This window comes from Aulonocara stuartgranti (genome assembly GCF_965226115.1).
Source record: "Aulonocara stuartgranti genome assembly, chromosome: 17".
NCBI lineage: Eukaryota > Metazoa > Chordata > Actinopteri > Cichliformes > Cichlidae > Aulonocara > Aulonocara stuartgranti.
Genome location: NC_138953.1, coordinates 20064147 through 20082792, shown reverse-complemented (window position 1 = coordinate 20082792; position 18646 = coordinate 20064147). Strand labels below are relative to the sequence as shown.

The window sequence follows — 18646 nt, the reverse complement described above, 5'->3', positions numbered from 1 at the left end:
AAACCACAGCTCCCAATAAGGAGCCGTCTCGCGTCGTTCACTTCAAAGAGTCGGCCATTTCGTTCGCGACCGACACATCACTACACTGCATTTTGTATTTCCCCAAGTCGTCTTTGCCTAATATTACATGTTGTTTGATCCAAAACATTTAATTATGACAAATATGCACATAAATAAAGACAGGGGCAAGTTCTGATTCACAACACTGCCTCTGGAAGGGGAGATTGGGTAAGCAGCCTGGCTCAGGCTCTGGGTAGGTCTGATGTTCCTCCATCCTGAAAGGATGTACTGTAATCTGCCTGCATACCTAGCCTGCCTCCTATATCCTGTGTGAGGTGCTTCAGGCATGCTCAGACAGGACAGGCATTGTGATTGTGTCTCTCAGTTGTTTAGGACTGTCTCTGGATCCACTTGGAATTGAGAAAGGGAAGTTTTTGCAGTTCCACTTATACAACTGCTGGACTGAGTAAGTGGGTGTTGTAGGCTAAGAAGCTATGGCTTATTTGAAATACCCTTAAGTACAAACAAGCTAGCTGGGTAATGCAGTCACTAGGATGGCTTTTCCAGTGGACTAATTTTTATGTTTACTGTCACTCATAGTTAATGAGTGAAAGCAAACAATATAATTTCTTTCTGTTACACATATGCTGTTACAGTGCTGCAAGCAAGGCCAATGTTTCAAATCAAGAGATCAGCTTAGGGTGTAAATGTGTACAGTTAGTTCCATAAATATTTGGACATAACTTTTTTCTAATTGTGGCTCTACACACTACGACAATGAATATTAAATTAAAACTAACTCAGATGCAGTTGAAATGTAGACTTACAGCTCAGTGGGCTGAACAAAAAGACTGGATAAAAGTGTAAGGAACTAAAGTGATTATTAACACAATCCCTTCATTTAATGGGCTCAAAAGTAATCAGATAAATTAAATAATTGAAACTAAAATGCTCATTACTAATACTTGCTTGAACACCCTTTGTTGACAATGACAGCATGAAGTCCTGAACTCATGGACATCACCAGATGCTGGGTTTCCTCCTTTTTAATGCTCTGCCAGGCTTTACTGCAGCAGCTTTCAGTTGCAGTTTATTTGTGGTTTATAAGTGATGTGGTACACTTTGGATAATGAGCTATTCCCCACCTTCTCCATACTTCTTTCTTGCCATCATTCTCATAGAGGTTGATCATCATTTTGTCTTTCCAAAGAATGTTTTTCCAGAACTGTGTTGGCTCTTTTGGATGGTTTTTTTTTTTTTTTTTTTTTTTTTTTTTTTTGTGCAAAGTCCAATCTAGCCTTTCTGTCTTTGAGGCTTATGAATGACTTGCCTCTTGCAGTGAATCCTCTGTATTTACTTTAATCCAGTCTTGTTTTTATGGTAGACTTGGATATAGATACATCTTCCACCTGGAGAGTGTTGTGAAGAGGTTTCTGTTTATCATGGAAATGATTCTGCGATTATCCAAAACTGCTGTCTGTTAGGATGCCTGGGTCGTTGACCCATGGTTTTTGAGTTTATTATATTATTTATATTTCTAGTCTTTGGTTTCTTTGAGTTCTGTCTGATGGTTTATGTCTCTGTCTTTTCTAGTTGCTCTGTCTCCCCTGTCAGCTGTATTCCCTTGTCTAGTTCGCGTCTCTGTGTATCCTTAGTTGCTATATCCCCGTGTCCAGTCAGTATCTGTGTCTGCCCTAGTCCCACGTCTCTTTTCCCTCTGTTGCAGTGCGTGCGAATCTGTGTCTTTAGTTCAGTCTGTGTCATGTTTCCTGTTTTATTTTGAAAGTCCATGTCTGATGTTAATGTATCTGGTTTCGCTTCCCCTTGTCTTGTTAGGCCTGATTTGCCCCAGCTGTGTTTCCCTCCTGTTACCCATTCCCTGATTGCTCCCTCTGTGTATTTAAGCCCTGTGTTTCTCTGTGTCTGGGTTTTGAGTTTACGACTGTCTCTGGAGTCTGCACCTTGGGTCCTATTCCTGTCTACACACAGCCGTCACTTAACAGAAGATCGCGACCAGAACATGGACCCCGCAGACTCTTTTTCCTCGGAGTACAACACTGAGATGGAGCGGCTGGTGAGCCTGCAAGGAAGCGACGCCACCGTCACTCCTCTCCTCGGTCATCCGTCCAGCAACCTGCCTCCGCTGGAGGGTCCGAGGGACTGCTTCAGCCGTCTGTTCCCGCTGGAGGGTCCGAGGAACCGCTCCAGCCGTCTCCTGTCTCCGCTGGAGGGTCCAAGGGGCCCGTTCAGCCTCCCGCCCGGCAGGCCCCCTGAACTCTTTTCTGGGCTCTTGGGCCGTCAGCCTCCGGGCCGCCCCTTTGAACTGTTTTTCCTGGCCCCCTGCGCCTGTCGTGAGCCTGTGTTTTGTTATGTTGCTTTCCGGGCTCCGGTGTTTGCACTTTTTTTTGTTTCTGGCTCCTTGTTTGGTTTGTCTGGGTCGTGATCTACCGTTTACCTAGCTGTGTGTTCTGTCAGTCCTCCGGTTTAAGTTTATTTTGATTTTTTTCCAGTTATGTTATATTTTGAGTATTACATTAAAGCTGTTTTGAGTTCACGACTGTCTCTGGAGTCTGCACCTTGGGTTCTATTCCTGTCTACACACAGCCGTCACTTAACACTGTCTTCCATGGATGTCCAGGTGTTTTCAGGTTGCTGAGTTCACCAGTGCTTTCTTACTTTCTCAAGGTGTATCAAATGTAGATTTTGCTTCTCCTGATATTGTAGCAATTTCTCGGATGGGTTTTTTCTGTTTTTGCAGCGTAAGAAGAGCTGGTATCTCTTCTGAGTTCTAAATTAAGCACATACCAATAACCTTTTTGTCTTTGTTTTAATGTAAATGGGAGCAGGATTTGCAAAATGAGCATCGTGCTTTAGTCATTGCTGCTTGGGGTAAGGACAAGCTCACATATACCCTTATACATCAATATTTTCCCCTTTTGGTATACCAACATGGAAATAATAATCTGGACTAAGTGCTAAAATGCAACCTAACCTTGTTTAATGATTGGCTGGGTATGTGGTGGATGTCATGAGGCTAAAAGCCACTAAGTCCATGCCAGTGTTTCCTGAGAACATGTTATTTTTTTTAATCATATACTTGTTTTTGAAACCACGTGTTTCTGAAAGCAGAATCAGAGGTATAAGGCACATCTCTATCAGTTTTCAGACTACAAGCCAACACCTGTTTCTGTAAATGTAGCAAGTAGATGCCATGACTAAGACTTTCTGTGTACTACTCAATATTTTTGTTTGACAAAAGGTAACAAAAATCTCAGTTATTTCAGACTACATCTGTTGATATTGAGATTGGCTCTCATAACATCTGGTTTTCTGGTTTCCATATGATTTCCTTAATTATAACCACAACTGTTTAACTTTTACAATTTTTTTTAACCAAATCTAACAACCTTTATTGGAAGGAAAAGAATAACAAACAAACAAACAAACAAAAAGATTCATTCACTATTTTCAAACTTCTGCTGAGCATAGTCAACCAAGAAATGCAATATTTCTTTCATATATTTGCAAGAAACAACACTGACCATATATTTAAGAAAACTGCTGTGTTCTTAAAAAAACTAAATTGTGCAAGCAGATTCACTTCCTCTGCAGGAACATTGCTGTGCTTATCAGTAGTGTTATATTTTGATAAAATTCCTGTTCATATCTGCCAGGGTGTCTCCAAACATCGTCATGTTAAATGATCTGGGTAGAACTTGAGTCTGCACAGACAAGTAAAATGTAATCAGGATATTCACTTTTCGCTGCAGACAGTTTTTCTATTTGCATTTTCAATTGCATTTTGATGCCAGGTCTCTCTTGGAAATGAGATTTTTAATCTCAATGAGATTTCTTTTACCTGGATAAATAAAGGATTAATAAATTGTGTGTATCCTGGTAAATTAATCTTTTAGCTATTTAACTTTTATTCAATGAGAAGTTAATTAAGTTGATTTTTTATGTCACTGTAAAAACAAAAATCACTGGCAACCTTTCGGCATGTTGTCCTTACAGGTGCACCACAAATGACAGAGGCGATGGGCTAAGCTTGGGGCTGCTGATTACAGTTTTTCTCGATTGCTAAAACACATTTCTTGAAACTACGCCTCATATCCTCACAACAGTAAACACAAATCCATAACATCTCACTCAATTTCCCAAACATCCTATTTCCAGGTCAAAATGAAGCTCTACACCCAAAACTATTCACTCCTGCTGAAAAACCAAACTTTGCCCTCAGACATCAAACACAAGCCCTCAAAAACACACACACTACAACAGAGTTTTGCACACTGGTACAATTAATTCAAAACAATAGTTCCAAAACAAATAGGTTGCTTATGGTTCTCCCCTTCAAAACCCTTGTCACATGATAAACACAAAAGACGCAACCAATGTATGTACAGTGGCACATTGTCATTCATGTACTATACAGTACAACACACACCAGAAACATTATCCCACCTCAGCATCTTGTCTTTGGTCTGGGTCAGGCCAGAGAATCTCATCCACATCACAGGCTATATTGGCCCCAGCCAGGCAGCGGGGGTAAAATCCTCTTGCATGCCTGATCCACCCCTGGCATGCATCTACTGATATGTCTAGGCAGGCCTCTTCCATGGCCTGAAGGAGGTGAACACGGACATAAGGTTCTCGGTCATACACTTTCCACCGCCATGCCGAAAATAACTCCTCTATCGGGTTTAGAAAGGGAGAGTATGTAGGCAGAAAGATATTAGAAAACCTTGGGTTATTGGTAAACCAGTCACGAACCAGAGCAGCGCGATGGAAGCTGACGTTATCCCACACAACAACGTAGTGAGGCTGCTCTGGCTGTGCTGGTTCCCTGTAGTCCAGCTGGAACATATGTTGTCTTAAACCATCAAGAAAAGCAAGGAGAAGCATAGTGTTATAGGGTCCTAGTACGCCATGGCGGTGGAGTACCCCTCGTTGGCTGATGGCTGCGCACATAGTGACATTCCCCCCACGCTGACCAGGGACATTTACAATAGCCCGATGGCCAATTATGTTCCACCCCCTTTTCCTTCTTTTGGTCAGGTTAAAACCTGCCTCATCCACAAAGATTATTTCATGGGGAACAGGCCGTCCTTCAATCTCAAAGATTCTCTGCAAAACACATAACACAGTAGAGTCAATCGGTACCCTGAACCACAGTTCAAGAGTGCTGAAATGGCAGCATAAACTGCCATGCTGTGATGGTACACAATACTTTATACAGTATCAAAACTCATACCTGAACATATTCCACACGTTGGTTCTTCACTCTGTCAGAGTTTCGTTCGAAAGGGGCTCGGTATGCCTGTTTCATCCGGAATTGATTCTTTCGGAGGATGCGGCCAATTGTGGAGAGGCTGATGGCATTTATGCCTCGAAAAAGATGATCATCCTCAATCACTCTCCTTTGAATCTCTTGCAGGCGGATTACATTATTTGCAATTACCATGTTTACAAGTTCCCTCTCTTGCTCCTCCGACAAAAGCCTTAACCTGCCTCCACCAGGTGGTCGTCTCTGTGTCCTACAAAAATAGAAGCACTCATTACTGTAACTGTCACACATTCATTTTACAGGCAAATAATGGAAACATACTGAAACTCAAGACACATAAGTTCAGTAACTTAAACGTTACTGTACAAAGCAGTCTTACTGCAAGTACACCTACCTGTTTTCCTCCCTGAAGGTTCTGATGATGGAGGCAACAGTGAAGCGACTCAAATTTGGTTGTACTCGTTGCCCAGCCTCCCTCATAGTCATCCCATGGACAAGGACATGGTCAACTAAAGTGGCTCGAATTTCATCCGAGACTGACTGTCTTCTTGCCCTTGCTCTTCCCCTTCCTTGTCGCCGTCGTTCTCCACCTCCACCTCCTTCACCGCGTCCTCCTCCTCTTCCACCACGTCCTCCTCCTTCACCACGTCCTCTTCCTTTGCATCTCTTTGGATCCATTGTTTCAAACCTGAATGAGCTGACTTTGGCCCTTTTATCTATCCATCGCAGGTTCTGATTGGTGTGTGCTAAATTTTGACTCCTAGTGTTTCCACCTGGTTAATTGTGTGCTAATTGAGCTCAAGCTATGCTGACTTAAGTTAACATTATTGCATGCTAGTGCTTTCTAAATGACTACATGGTGTAAGCACTGTAAAATGTAGGGATTTGTGTGTAGAGTTTTGCAGTAACAGTTCACCAAATTTGAGTCATGTGTCAAAGCAGGGAATAGTGTTTATAGTTCAGGGAAATGGGTGAGCTTTTTGAACAGTAGCGTTACGGTTTTGAAATTTTAGTTTAGAGGCCTGGTTATAGTGTTTAAGCAATCGAGAAAAACTGTAAAACCAAATAACAGAACTTTAATCTTTTGCTTTATGCTTACTGCAGTTTTATAATCAGCCTTTTTTCTGCTTTGTTTCCAGTTTTCAAGCTCCAGTTTAAAGTTGAGTTTTTTCTATTAGTGCATGTCTGAGGAGGCTGTCCCGTACACACAAGGGCTTGGCTACAGGGCAGCTCTTTGTGTGTTACTTCCCCTTACATTCTCTGTCTGCGGAGTTTATCAGAGCACGCAAACCTGTACATCATTACATTCTGAGCTACAACCTCACTGCTTCACCTCCTGTGAGACACTCTCTAAAAAGTGAAAATGGGGAAAATTAATGGATGCATCAAGTGCATTTTTATTTTCTTCAATGTGCTGTTTATGGTAAGTCAAAACGTTCTTTCTAATTTAATTTTAAACTTTAAAAAATATTTTTGTGTTTTGTTCAGTTTTCCAGGACGATTTTACGTACGTTATGTTATAGAGTAGAACAGAATAGAGTTTATTTCAAATATGTAAATATAACTAAAATAACAAGAAAAAACTTTGTAAAAAACAAAAACAAACAAAGTAAAGCCATGAAGTTGCTGTGAATAGCTCCTACTCCTACATGCTAAAAAAAAGGATGAACTAGGAAAAAATACCTTCAGCTTTAACTAAAATTGTTGTACTATACTAAAAAAAACAAAAACAAAATATGATCATCAAATTTGATCATATTAATGAAGACATGCTTCAATGTTCAAAATATTTTTCCAAAACAGCAATCAAATACAAATGTGGTTAACTGCTCAGCTCAGTAATTTCCAGTAAAAAGCCCCCCCCCCCCCACACACAAAGCAGAAGAAAACAGGGTCATATTTCACTCCACCAGCCAACCACCGAGCAGCTTCTCCTCTCCTTTGTTAATTATTTTTTTAGCTTACCCTAATGGAAAAAAGGCAGGGTGGGGGAAAACAAGGTGGAGTTTGAAGAAGCTGTTTTTGCTTTGATTAGCCTTTTAACGTCTTTGTAGTAAGAGAACTAAAAATGATTTTAAAAAATACAAAAAAACAATGAGCTTGTGCAGTCAAACAGAATAAAATGAGAAATGTGGTTTAAAAGATAATTAATTTTCAATTTTTAACACAGAGGTTTTTCTTTTTATTCATACTTATTGATTTTATTTCCATCCATTTACACAAAACATGCAAACAAACAAACATTTACTTGTAATAATGTTTTGAAAAAAACAGTTTTTAAAATCAAATTACATAAAACAAAAATCTTATATTAAATTACTTTTAGAATAATAATAGCCTGGGTCTGGAACAGTTTCAGATCCATGTTTCTTGGGTGTTTTCACCAGCCAGGAAACATGCCTAGGCCTGAGGAAGTCTCTGATCAGGTTTTTAGCTTTGTCGCCCTCAGGTTGTGCAGTGTAGAAGTGACAAAAGCTCTTAACGGTTGCATGCAGGATTACACATCTCAGGAAGAGAGATTGTGTAACCTAAAATGGCTGACATGCTTTAAAGGTGTAAAATGGCTGAAGCGCTGAAATGTGGCAGGTTTTCCCTGGCTGAACCATGCAAGTTTCAGTTTTAAAATAAGATAATCACTTTTTATTATTAATTATGTCTTAGTGCACTGTTTTCAAAGCCTTTATTGTAAATGTTTTTTTAGCACACTTAGTCCACCATACTTGGAGCTTTAATTTTGTTAAACACAAACTGAACACTGTGATTCGGTTTCCACAGATCCTGGGATGTGTGCTGATTTACTTGGCAGTAAGGGCGACTGCCATGGCTGTGCAGGTAAACATCAACTACATCTCTGTTGACACAGAATAAAAGAAAGGCGAATGATATTTTTTAGCCAAAAATACCTTCAGTGGAATTGGGATTTCCACAGTGATGCTTTGATTATTCAACGTGTTGATTTTATTAGGCTCATACATACGGAGCTTAGAAAGAAAGCCAAGCGGAAATATCATGATTATATGTCACCCTTCAACAAAGAACTAAAATCACAAGGACCACACTATTTAAATTTCTTTAGTCTGCCTACAGACACTTTTGGACTAATCAGTATCATAAGTCTGTTTTCACTGATATTAGTTCATGTGTCCAGCTTTGATACCACTCTCAACTCCCTGCCGTTGACTGTCATAACGTAGCATAGGTAATAGAGAACAGCTACTCCTCTTGTGGTTAACCTATGAAAGCCCAACCATAAAAACAACTCTCCCACTCCAGATGTTTTTTCTTCTGTTCTTACATAAACCATGTGGCCGTCTTCCTGTCAAAGTCTGGAATAATAAATCAGGTCTGGCTTTAAGCCAGAATAATTCCCCCCTTGCTTAGTATCTATTTTCGGTAAACACTCACTGCAAGTTGTGTTTTTAATTTGCCTTCATCAGGTGATACAATAATCAAGTGTTTATCTGTGTTGACTTAATCATGAACCACTCTTAAAGTCATGACAGGTTATGGTTGGATCTTTGTTCTGTACTGATAAGAAAGAGTTCTATAAAAACAGAGTTCAGTAATGCTTTGAAACAAACACTCAAAAGACAAAAGCAGCTGGTTTGCATTGAGCCCCGAACCAGATTTAGTCAGGACATGATGTGTATACAATAATTCTCTAAAAGCACGCACGTGAAATGGAAAACACTCATTTTGAAATGTTTAGATTCAGCCGACGTGAAGGACTCGGCGTGTTTATATAGAATCAGGCAGCTGTCCAGATGTAGTGGAGGCTCTCATTTCTGCTCTTAACACAGAACAGATGCTGCCTGGGGGAAGTTAACGCTCTCACAACTCATTTTCTCTGTAACAGTAATTACAGCTTGGCTCTGACAAAATTGTCAAACCAGAAACACAGAGCTTTTAATGGAGTACATGTTTTGGCTCATTGTTGTCACTAAATGAAATAGTGTTTTTTTGTTTGTTTATCTACAGTTTTTTTCTCTTTTTTCTCCAGTTCATTTCCAGGTTTTACAGTCATATCCTGTAGCCTGTGAGTCTGGCAGTCATCTGGGGGATAACAGTCTCCACGATGTTCATTGTTAATGAGTTGAAATTTGATATCCATATATATGCTCCAGTATGAACCAGTTTGTGTTTTTGCCCTACACAATGTATTTCAACTTTCTGTTATTGTGTAACAAAAGAGTAGTTTTAATATCAATAACCATTTTTAAGTTATATATTTTACATAAACAGTTTTCTATAAACTGCCATGTGCAGAATGAAATCACATTGCTGCTGGAAGGACTGGAGCAGCAGAAAAGTGCTCAGTGCATTATGGAAAGCAGCATAACTGAGAGATGGCTCACGGTCACCTCATGCACCATAATTATAATCTTAATCAGAAAGGAAAGTTTGAGGCTTTAAAGCAGAGAGGATGTCTCCACTGATGTCTTTGCCTGCTGATCTGCTTTTGGTGTGTTCCACAGCGCTCCCAGTGGACAACCCTCACATTTTACGTCATTTTAAAAATGACTAATCCACACACTGCTGTCTTTGCTTCACAGAACGAAGACTGTGACTACAACTTTACAGTTTTATAAATGTCTGTTAACACTGTCTGATTCGACCTGTTCTTTACTAAAACTTCAGTAAATTTGATGTTGTGCTAGTTAAGCCTAACAACTGCAAATTTATTCTAACCCGAGAAGGTACTACAGTGGATGGCCTCTTCACTGAATGTGACTTACTGGATGGTCCTGGCATGGCCTGGTTTAGGTTTTGAAATGCTTGCCTTATGATCTATGGTAGCATGGCTAGATGGCACAGATATTAGACTCAATCTGATGTGAACCAGAGATTCATGTCTAGCATGTTACTGATAACTGTGTTTGCTTTTGCTTATTCCAAGAAGTAAGGATCAATGCAATGTTTGTGTTGTTTCCTGTTCTTTCTCGAGCAGTTGTCAGCATTTGGTATGCCAGGCTTGGGCTGGTCATGGGTTTTTGCCATTGGTGTCCTTGGTGTCTCCTCCCTGGGAATCTACGCTGCCTGCTCTGAGAAAGCCCTCGTCCTCAAAATAGTAAGTACAGGACCCCTGCATCAAACAAGATAATGATGTGATACCTGTTTATTTTTTGTTGCTTTTAATTTCACAATGAACAAAACAAAAACAAAGTGATGATTCTTTTAATGTTCTTAACATTCCTTCATGTACAGTTTGCAGGATTTATGGGCATTGGAATGATCATCATGATGATTTTTGGCATCGTTGTAGCGGTCCAAAGAAACCAGGTGATCTCTTCTCCTCTCTGCCTGTCCAATAATTTTTCTTGATGCAAGTTTTTTTCATCACATTTTCTCTCTTTCTTTGTATTACTTTACATCTGTGTTTCTGTTACAGTTACTACTGTTATCTAGTGGCCTTCCTTTTCTGTCTGTGTCTGAAATAAAAATAAAAAAACCCTTGCCTTTCTCTCAGCAACATAGTTTTAATTATTTATTCCTTTTTTTCTTTCCACCTTAATAACACTATCACACACATTAACAATTGCCTGTATTAATGAATTGTCCTAATTGGACATGACCATAGGACCTAATGGATAGTATGGAAAATATTAGTAATGTTTCTTGTGGGAAATTCATCAGTGAATTAAAAGAAGCCAGTAAATAATTTTAGAAATAGAATTTGTTTTCTTTTCTACTTTAATTATTCTTGTTTTTGGGTATTCATTCATTGCATATTTGAGATTTTTGTCCTTCTCTGTCTGTCTTGTTGATAATATAGCTTCTCATCTGTTTACCGTGATACTAAATATATTCTTTTTTTCTTTGCAGACAAAGACTATCTTCTACAGTACCTCTAGTGAACTAGCAGAGCCCTACATGAAAGAACCATCCTTGAGAGATATGCTTGAAGCCTTACAGCAATCTGTAATGTTCTTTGTACTATTAACCTGATGACAGTAGAATCAAATAGAACAGAATAGCCAATATAGCCAATATAGCCAGAATAGCGAGGATACAGAGGGTCATGTCCAATGTCTGCTCAAGTGTGGTGAAATCCCAAATTTACTTGTACAAGTAGTCAATACAGGACTTGCAGGTAGTGATCTGAATAGCAGTGGTACTGGAAGGGCTCAGAAGTGATCAAGGACCAACCCTGATAGGGGAGATCAACCAAATTTGTTTAATTTGAGACTAAAAGAAAACTAAATGAATGAGATGTAAAATTTGTGGGGGTAGGGCCAAATAAGTGTATACTTCTGTCTATTCCTTTTCAAACAAAAGAATGGAATGATATGACAAAATGATGGCAAATATACACGTTTGAAATAAAAATGAACTGGACTGAACTGAAATTTTAGTCAGATAATATTTTTTTCTTTTTATGCTTGGTGTCAAGTAACTTTTTGACTCCACCTTACACAGAAAACCTTTTATTAATTATTTTTCGACTGAATTGTTTTTTAATAATTACATTATAGTTACTTTATTGACACATTTACATTAGTGCAGAACTTCATTAAGTATTTTCAATTATTTGAAGTCATTCTCTTATGTGTTAACAGATGAAATGCTGTGGAATAGTGAGCGCTAACGACTGGGGTGAGGAAATTCCCAATTCCTGTGAATGCAGTCCTTCAAATCTGGGATATGGAGGATATTCCTCATGCAAAACCAGACCTCAGGTTAGTTTTGTAAAATAAAACTGGATTTTAAGAAAAAAACAAAGAATATCAGGAAATGACTAATTCTGCTATCTACACTAATGGTGAAACAACTAGTAGCTTAGTTTTCCAACATCCAGAAGAAGAAACTACCATCACAACTAGAGATTGACAAGGTACACTGCAAATGCTACGGCAAGGGGAAGCCAGAAAATTAGGTCAGGGGGGAGATATCATCATCTCCACCCTCTGGATTGGGTACCAAGCAAGAAGAACAACTGCTACATTGAAGGCGAGAACAGCTCACCGGGTCGATTACCAAGGCTATGTGAAATACCCTCTGAACAACAAAATATGTGAATACAGCACTGTGGGCAATCCCTACTGTGACCATAACCAAAACCAATCGATCTACTCTCTGGCAGCAGTGATCACTGAGCTCCCTGGCTACAAGATGAACAGCCACAAGGAGCAGTACCCTCCATCGAGAAGGAGACAAGAGGCCAAGATCAAGGTAGCATAGAAGGGAGTTAGCAAAATATCTGAGCTGCAGAAAGCTGTGATGAAGAAGGTGCCTAACAAGTACTGTCCATACCTGATGCCTAGAAAACTGACAAACAAAGACTCACAGCCTTGGCCAGCCACTTGAGGAGGTATACAAGAGAGATGCAAGGCAGGAGAATTAACCAGCTGTTCTCCACAGAACCATCTAAGGCGTGTGGCAGGGGAACAATGTGAGAACAGCACCACCAAGGCTAGAAACAGAGCAATACTGGAAGAGCATATGGAAGAAGGAGACAACACATTACAACAATGCTCAGTGGCTAGTGGGACTAAGAGCAGACCACAGCAACCTCCCTGAACAGGATCCAGTAACTATCACCGTGGCAGACACCCAAAGTCTTGAGCAATTAAGAGTTGTGCCTGGCTCTGACATAATATACACCTCCTGGCTAAAGAAGCTTTTTGCGTGAAATTAGTGTCAGATTGTCACTTTGAAATTACAAGTTGAGTAATTTTGCAGCCATCCATTCCACATTGACAAATGTAACTGTGTTTTGCCCTACAGTAATTTATATTTTATAACATGTATCTGAAAGTTAATAATGAACTGTTTCTATTTGAATACACAATATCCTCTTGTTTTCTTACAGGGAACCAGAGGCCCACAGCAAGTCTTTGCACAGGTATTTAATCCCCCAACCCCTATCAGCTAATCCAAACACTACAGTCTGCCATTCTGATAGATTTCCATGTAATAACTATCTTCCATTCTCTTCTGCAGTCCTGCGGTGACGTCATGTTTTCGGTGGTAGACATTTTCTTCAAGATCGCTTTGGGCTTCTTCTTTGGATTTGCAGTGACAGCAGTAAGCTTCACTGTTGTTTTCATTTATTGTCACAGGTTATCACTGTATATCACTGTGACTCCATTGTTCTTTAAGATCTTATTTTATTTTAAAAAAATCTTGGAAATTAAAACTCTTAGTAGCATTTCTAAGATGCTTTTTCAGACATTTGCTAGAATCTTAGCTTATTTGCATACATGATTACATTTTTGTTGCTAAATACTGTTTAATGTTATTAGTGTTCATTCCTTAGTAATGTTGTTACTGTACCTTCAAGGCTTAGCTTCACTCTATCAAAGAAATGTGAAAAAATAAAAATAAAAACTGAAAAGGGAAAGCCCAAGAAAAACAGACAGTTCAACTGCCAAAACCTTCGGTCATGACTGCATTTCCAGTGGATATTTGCTGGTAATAATTCTTTATGATTAACACAACTATGGGCGCAATAGTATACGTGAGTTATTTGCATGTTGACCCACAAAACTACATTCCAAGTTCCCATGTTAATTTGCTTTTTAAATTTGATTTTCAGATGTGATAAACCCATGTTTTATTTACAATAAAAAACAAAACATTTAAAATATTTAAACTGAGAGGAATGATATTTTCTTTATCCTTTTGCTTTTAAAGGTCTGTTTTTTTGTTGAGCCACACCACTGTCAAGCACTGAGACATGAATCCTTCTCAAGTGTGTCGACTATACATCATTGTGTAGCACATAAATACAGGTAGCACGTTGACCGCTTTATTAGCAACAAAGCTGGTAATTCCTCTTCAGCTTCTGAGTAAAAGCTAGTAATTGCCGTGTTGGAGCTGCAGCATTTACATCATTGTCATCCTCAGCGGGCTTCACCACCAGTGCTGTTGAACTGTAGTTTTTTAATATTATCGCCTACCTTTTTTGTGAACTAACCCCCTGTTCATCTACCTGTCTTTATAGCTACTGGGCCTGCTTATTACCATCTTCATGATCCATCAGGTCCAACGTAATGACACTGGAGGAGGCATTGCCATGAAAGGCTACTGAAGAGAACCACCATGCAGCTATGTCCTCTGATCATCAACCATTGCATTAGGTGACCACAAGAGAACTCTCTGGTCAGGACATCACCTCTTTTTTTTTTACTTTGATTTATGAAAAAAAACTAATGTTTGCCTTGAGAGAGAGCAAACAAATGGCAATGTGGCATGCTGCAGGATTTTATTCAGGACAGAAACTGCTGCCTTTCTGTCCAGCTTTCCAATGTACAAAGCATAGCTTAGAAAGCAAAACATTTTTTAAAGCCTTATGTCTCTTATGTGTTATGTGATGGTATGCAGTATTCTACACATCTTATGTAGAGACCTTTTAATGAAAAGAAGTTGAACCTCTAAATCTGACTTTGATAAACCGTGGAGGCTGAAGTTGTTGAGAATAGGAAATTTTTTCTGGTTGCATTAAAAACAATGAAAACTCCAACTAAACTTCACTAGATCAAAACAAAAATCAAAAACAAACATCCAACTGTGTAGTTGAAATTGTTTGGATTGTTTGGCTGTTTTGTCCTTATGTATGACATTCACTGAAGAGGTTAAAGAGTTGTTTAGCTTGAACTGATTTTTTTTGGATTACATTTAAACATGCACTGATTTGTCCCCTGGTTAAGAACAAATAAGTAAATATGAGAAGTGAAAGACTGATTCCTTCTGTTTCTGAGATAGGGTCAATAATCTAAATTATTATTACATTCAAATTGAAGTCAAAACCTCTTTGGGTTAAAATGACCAAGTCAGAATGGCACTTAAGCTGTCACCTGCCTGTGTTTGTAAAGTAAATGATAAAATAGTAAATGGCCTGTATTTGTATAGCGTTTTACTTAGTCCCTAAGGACCCCAAAGTGCTTTACACTACATTCAGTCATCCACCCACTGGTGATGGCAAGCTACATTGTAGCCACAGCTGCCCTGGGGCGCACTGACAGAGGCGAGGCTGCCGGGCACCACCGCGCCCTCTGACCACCACCAGGAGGCAACGGGTGAAATGTCTTGCCCAAGGACAATACGACTGAGACTGTCGGAGCTGGGGCTCAAACCAGCAACCTTACGATTACAAGACGAACTGCCAACTCTTCAGCCACGATCACCCCATAAGAAATATAAAACAATGAATTCATATAAATTTTAAAACTGTGTTGTTGTTGTTTTGTATGTGGGAAGCACTTGAGTCATCATAGTTTAACCCTTTAAGACCTACCATAGAACCAAGTTCGCCAGAGCTTATATTATATTTTTACATGCTGTGGAGCCATTTTTGGGAGCATTTCAAGTTGCTATACATCAATACAACCATTATAGCCCAAACTTTAATAATATGTCTGCATTAGGTGCATAGTAATTACATAAATTGCAAAAAAGTGCAATAAACTAAAAAAAAAATTGAAAATCGTTTTTGTTTTTTTAACATATATTTCTAGTTAGAGAAATTTAAGAGGCTTATCCCTCAAAACTGTAAATACAAAAAAGTTACACAAACTAGTTTCCCACCACAGGAAATTTATTTTGAGTGTCTTCATAGTTTTATTTTTGAAATACACCAATTTTTATATACTGCAGGAAAAACGAAAATAAATATTATAGTGCAAATTTGCAAAATAACAGCATATGCATCAAAATAAACTATTTCCAGCAGTGCAATATGAGTCTTAAGCATCCCAGAAATGACACAGAAAGTCATAAAGTCAAACATAACTTTTTAAAACACATAACAAGTAAAACACAAGCTCATAAGGCCCCTATCGTAAAAAACTACATTTCCGCAAAATGACGTCACTTCCGGTTTCGGGCAGGTCATGCGGTCATGTGATAGTTCGCGCTGATGGACGTAGGAAGTGTTACAAACAGCTGATGGATCGGCGAAGCGTGTTTCTGGAATATCATGTTTTTGTTGCTGCAAGTGATTTTTATGCAGTTTTTGCAAAGCTATATGTGGAAGGAAACTGTGACCTAGGACAAGCTGATGGCATAAGATGTAAGTACAACTCCTCCAGTTTCATATGCAAAAAAAATTATTGCGCTAGCTTACTTGGTTGCAGAGCTACCGGGATTTAAAAATAGTTACGCAAAACAGAGCGTGCCCGCTCCGATCGGCTGTAAAGGGTTAAGGTGAAAACTGTCTTTCTGTGGTTGTTCTACGGTTGAATTGTAAAATCAGATTTGTCCATTTAAGGTACACTTGTGTAACTGGAGCGTATGTGTACTAGAAAATGACTAAAAAATTACTTATCATAATGTCATGTATGGTGATAAAAGCTAAGTGACAAACAGAAAAATAGATCATCCACTGACAGAAAACTCATCTGTCATTAAAATGGAAAAAAGAAAATGTATTGGCAGCACTTTCTAACAGACAGTTTTGCATTTTGCAGCTCTGTTTCCTGCTCATTATACAGAAACTGCCCCAGAGGTAATTGAGTGGTAATAATTTAGAAATTACCACATTATTCCAGTCCTGTTTTGTCTTTGTTATCCTGCTATTACCATTTTATTACAGAGCTGCATTTCCATATTATTACCCCCCCCCCCGTTTTGGGGCTCTTATTATTCTATTACATAAATTTCAGGGTAATATTACTCAACTGTAACTACTGTTGCTGCCATGATATTACTTGTATATTACTTATATTACTTTGGTAATTGCATGGTAGCAACTAAAAAATTACCACATTATTATACTCTTGTTTCTCCCTTGTTACCCTTCTGTCACCACTTTATTACAGAGCTGTAATAGAAAGTGCTACCAATGTATTAAAGTTAAAGATATATTGTTACAGGATTGCTATATGTTCTGCTTTAATATCATTAATAAATAAACTAGAGACTGAAAACACACAATGCCTCACTCTCTTCTTTTATAATGTATTTCCTCACCTCTGGCAGTAATCATATCACCCTGGAAATGTTTCAGACAGGAAGTAAATAACACTGAGCAATATACCATCTCTCTCTGGCTTATGGTTTACTATTGTATGCTTGTTGTTTTGATGAGTTTGTAGCCTAAGGAAATACAAGGTTGGCTCTGTAAATTGAATATGGTGTTTGGTTAACATGGATAAATAGTGCAAGCCTAAGAATTTCAGTGAGCTTTAGGTTTAGGCACTGCTGGTGACTCGTCAATAGAGGGCACTAGGGCACGGCCTTCATGAAAAAAAAAATCCATAACAAGCAATTAATAGCAGAAATATGACATAAATTACGAATAAGCATAGTATATAATATAGTATAGTATAGTAAAGTATAAGTATATTCACAGAGAGTTGAGGAATGACTGCAATCACAGCATACCCTTAGGCTCCCTTCTTGTTTCAGAGATGTTTTTCCCTTTTCACACAAATGACCTCCTTGACTCTCTGCTCAAATCAGCTTTCCTCCCAGTCCAGGCTGTGTACATCCTCATCATTGAAAGAGTGTCCATTGACTGGCCTGTAGGTGTAAATAGACTGCAGAGTCCTGGACTGACAAGTTACCTATTTTGTGTTGTGCCTGCTGCTTAGCCAGAGGTTGTTTGCTTTCCCCGATCTAGAAATCATGGCAATATTCATGACACCGATTGATTTCTGATTCAAGGCAAAAATTCCCTTTTGCTTCACAGGCTGACAAAAGCATATGTGAGCAGGAAGAGTTGTAACAGGACTTTACAAAACAAACAGCTTTTGGAACTAGTGAAAGAGCATGTTAGCAAAGCAGTGGAAAAGACAAAGAACAAAATAAAAAGGACAACAACAAATGCTGACTTCAAAGTCAGTGACAGGGTTTTAAGAGCCAATATAAGTAATCAGCAGAGGAAAGGAGGAAAGCTGGAAGCCAATTATTTAGGCTCATGCGTTATAACAGCTATCCAGGACCAAAGCACCAACCTTCAAGGTTCCAAGGGGGTTATAATTTCAAAAGTAAACATCGGCCATGTAAAGCTACACTGGTGTTTAAAAAAAAACGTCTGGTGCACTATCATCTTCATTTATGTCACCTCAACCTGAAGGCCCATAACCAGCCACAGCCCTCCCGCAGTTAGTTCCTACAGCCACTTCTGGTCCATCATCACTTGATGCCACCCTCTCTGCCACTACTGCTTCACTATTACTTGATTAAATCATTTAGCCAAGACAAATTCTTGGCATGTGGAAAGATACATTTTGAAGGGAATATTTCTTTATCACTTTTTCTTCTTCACAAAAGTTTATTTTTGGTCATATACCAAAAAGAAAAGGTATGGGTTTTTTTTTTTTTACAGCTTAAAATATTATTAAATATTAAAGGCTTATAGAATATGTTCTCCCCTGCAATTTCACTCTATAAAGAGCTAATATATCCAAAATTTCA

The 18646-nt window shown here is 38.8% G+C and overlaps 2 protein-coding genes across 3 annotated transcripts; one reads left to right on the top strand and one right to left on the bottom strand.

The window, feature by feature from the left end:
- Window positions 1-4048: 4048 nt before the first annotated feature.
- LOC309692894 (uncharacterized protein) lies at window positions 4049-6374 on the bottom strand. Of its 2 annotated transcripts, XM_082511750.1 has the most exons (4): window positions 5682-6373; window positions 5255-5537; window positions 4945-5127; window positions 4049-4694 (listed from the first exon to the last, which is right to left on the bottom strand). In XM_082511750.1, exons 1-4 carry the CDS (start codon window positions 5963-5965, stop codon window positions 4602-4604), a joined length of 843 nt encoding a protein of 280 aa, XP_082367876.1. In that variant the 5' UTR covers window positions 5966-6373; the 3' UTR covers window positions 4049-4601. The 2 variants fall into 2 exon arrangements, with proteins under 2 accessions (XP_082367876.1, XP_082367875.1); XM_082511749.1 differs by having other exon boundaries at window positions 4049-5127; window positions 5682-6374.
- Window positions 6375-6535: 161 nt separating this feature from the next.
- On the top strand, window positions 6536-17161 carry LOC309692896 (tetraspanin-8-like). Its single transcript, XM_082511756.1, has 9 exons — window positions 6536-6710; window positions 8063-8119; window positions 10236-10355; window positions 10493-10567; window positions 11111-11206; window positions 11845-11964; window positions 13098-13130; window positions 13229-13312; window positions 14232-17161. The coding sequence occupies exons 1-9, from the start codon at window positions 6651-6653 to the stop codon at window positions 14316-14318; spliced, it is 732 nt and encodes a 243-aa protein (XP_082367882.1). The 5' UTR covers window positions 6536-6650; the 3' UTR covers window positions 14319-17161.
- The last annotated feature ends 1485 nt before the right edge of the window (window positions 17162-18646 follow it).

What these genes read in the sequence shown, in the direction of transcription:
- LOC309692894 (XM_082511749.1), bottom strand. Translation starts at nt 5,965, where the DNA reads ATGGATCCAAAGAGATGCAAAGGAAGAGGACGTGGTGAAGGAGGAGGA. An exon ending in ACCTTCAGGGAGGAAAACAG is followed by an intron (nt 5,538 to 5,681) that starts GTAGGTGTACTT and finishes CTATTTTTGTAG; the next exon opens with GACACAGAGACGACCACCTG. An exon ending in AACGTGTGGAATATGTTCAG is followed by an intron (nt 5,128 to 5,254) that starts GTATGAGTTTTG and finishes TGTGTTTTGCAG; the next exon opens with AGAATCTTTGAGATTGAAGG.
- LOC309692896 (XM_082511756.1), top strand. Translation starts at nt 6,651, where the DNA reads ATGGGGAAAATTAATGGATGCATCAAGTGCATTTTTATTTTCTTCAAT. An exon ending in CGACTGCCATGGCTGTGCAG is followed by an intron (nt 8,120 to 10,235) that starts GTAAACATCAAC and finishes TTTCTCGAGCAG; the next exon opens with TTGTCAGCATTTGGTATGCC. An exon ending in CATGCAAAACCAGACCTCAG is followed by an intron (nt 11,965 to 13,097) that starts GTTAGTTTTGTA and finishes GTTTTCTTACAG; the next exon opens with GGAACCAGAGGCCCACAGCA.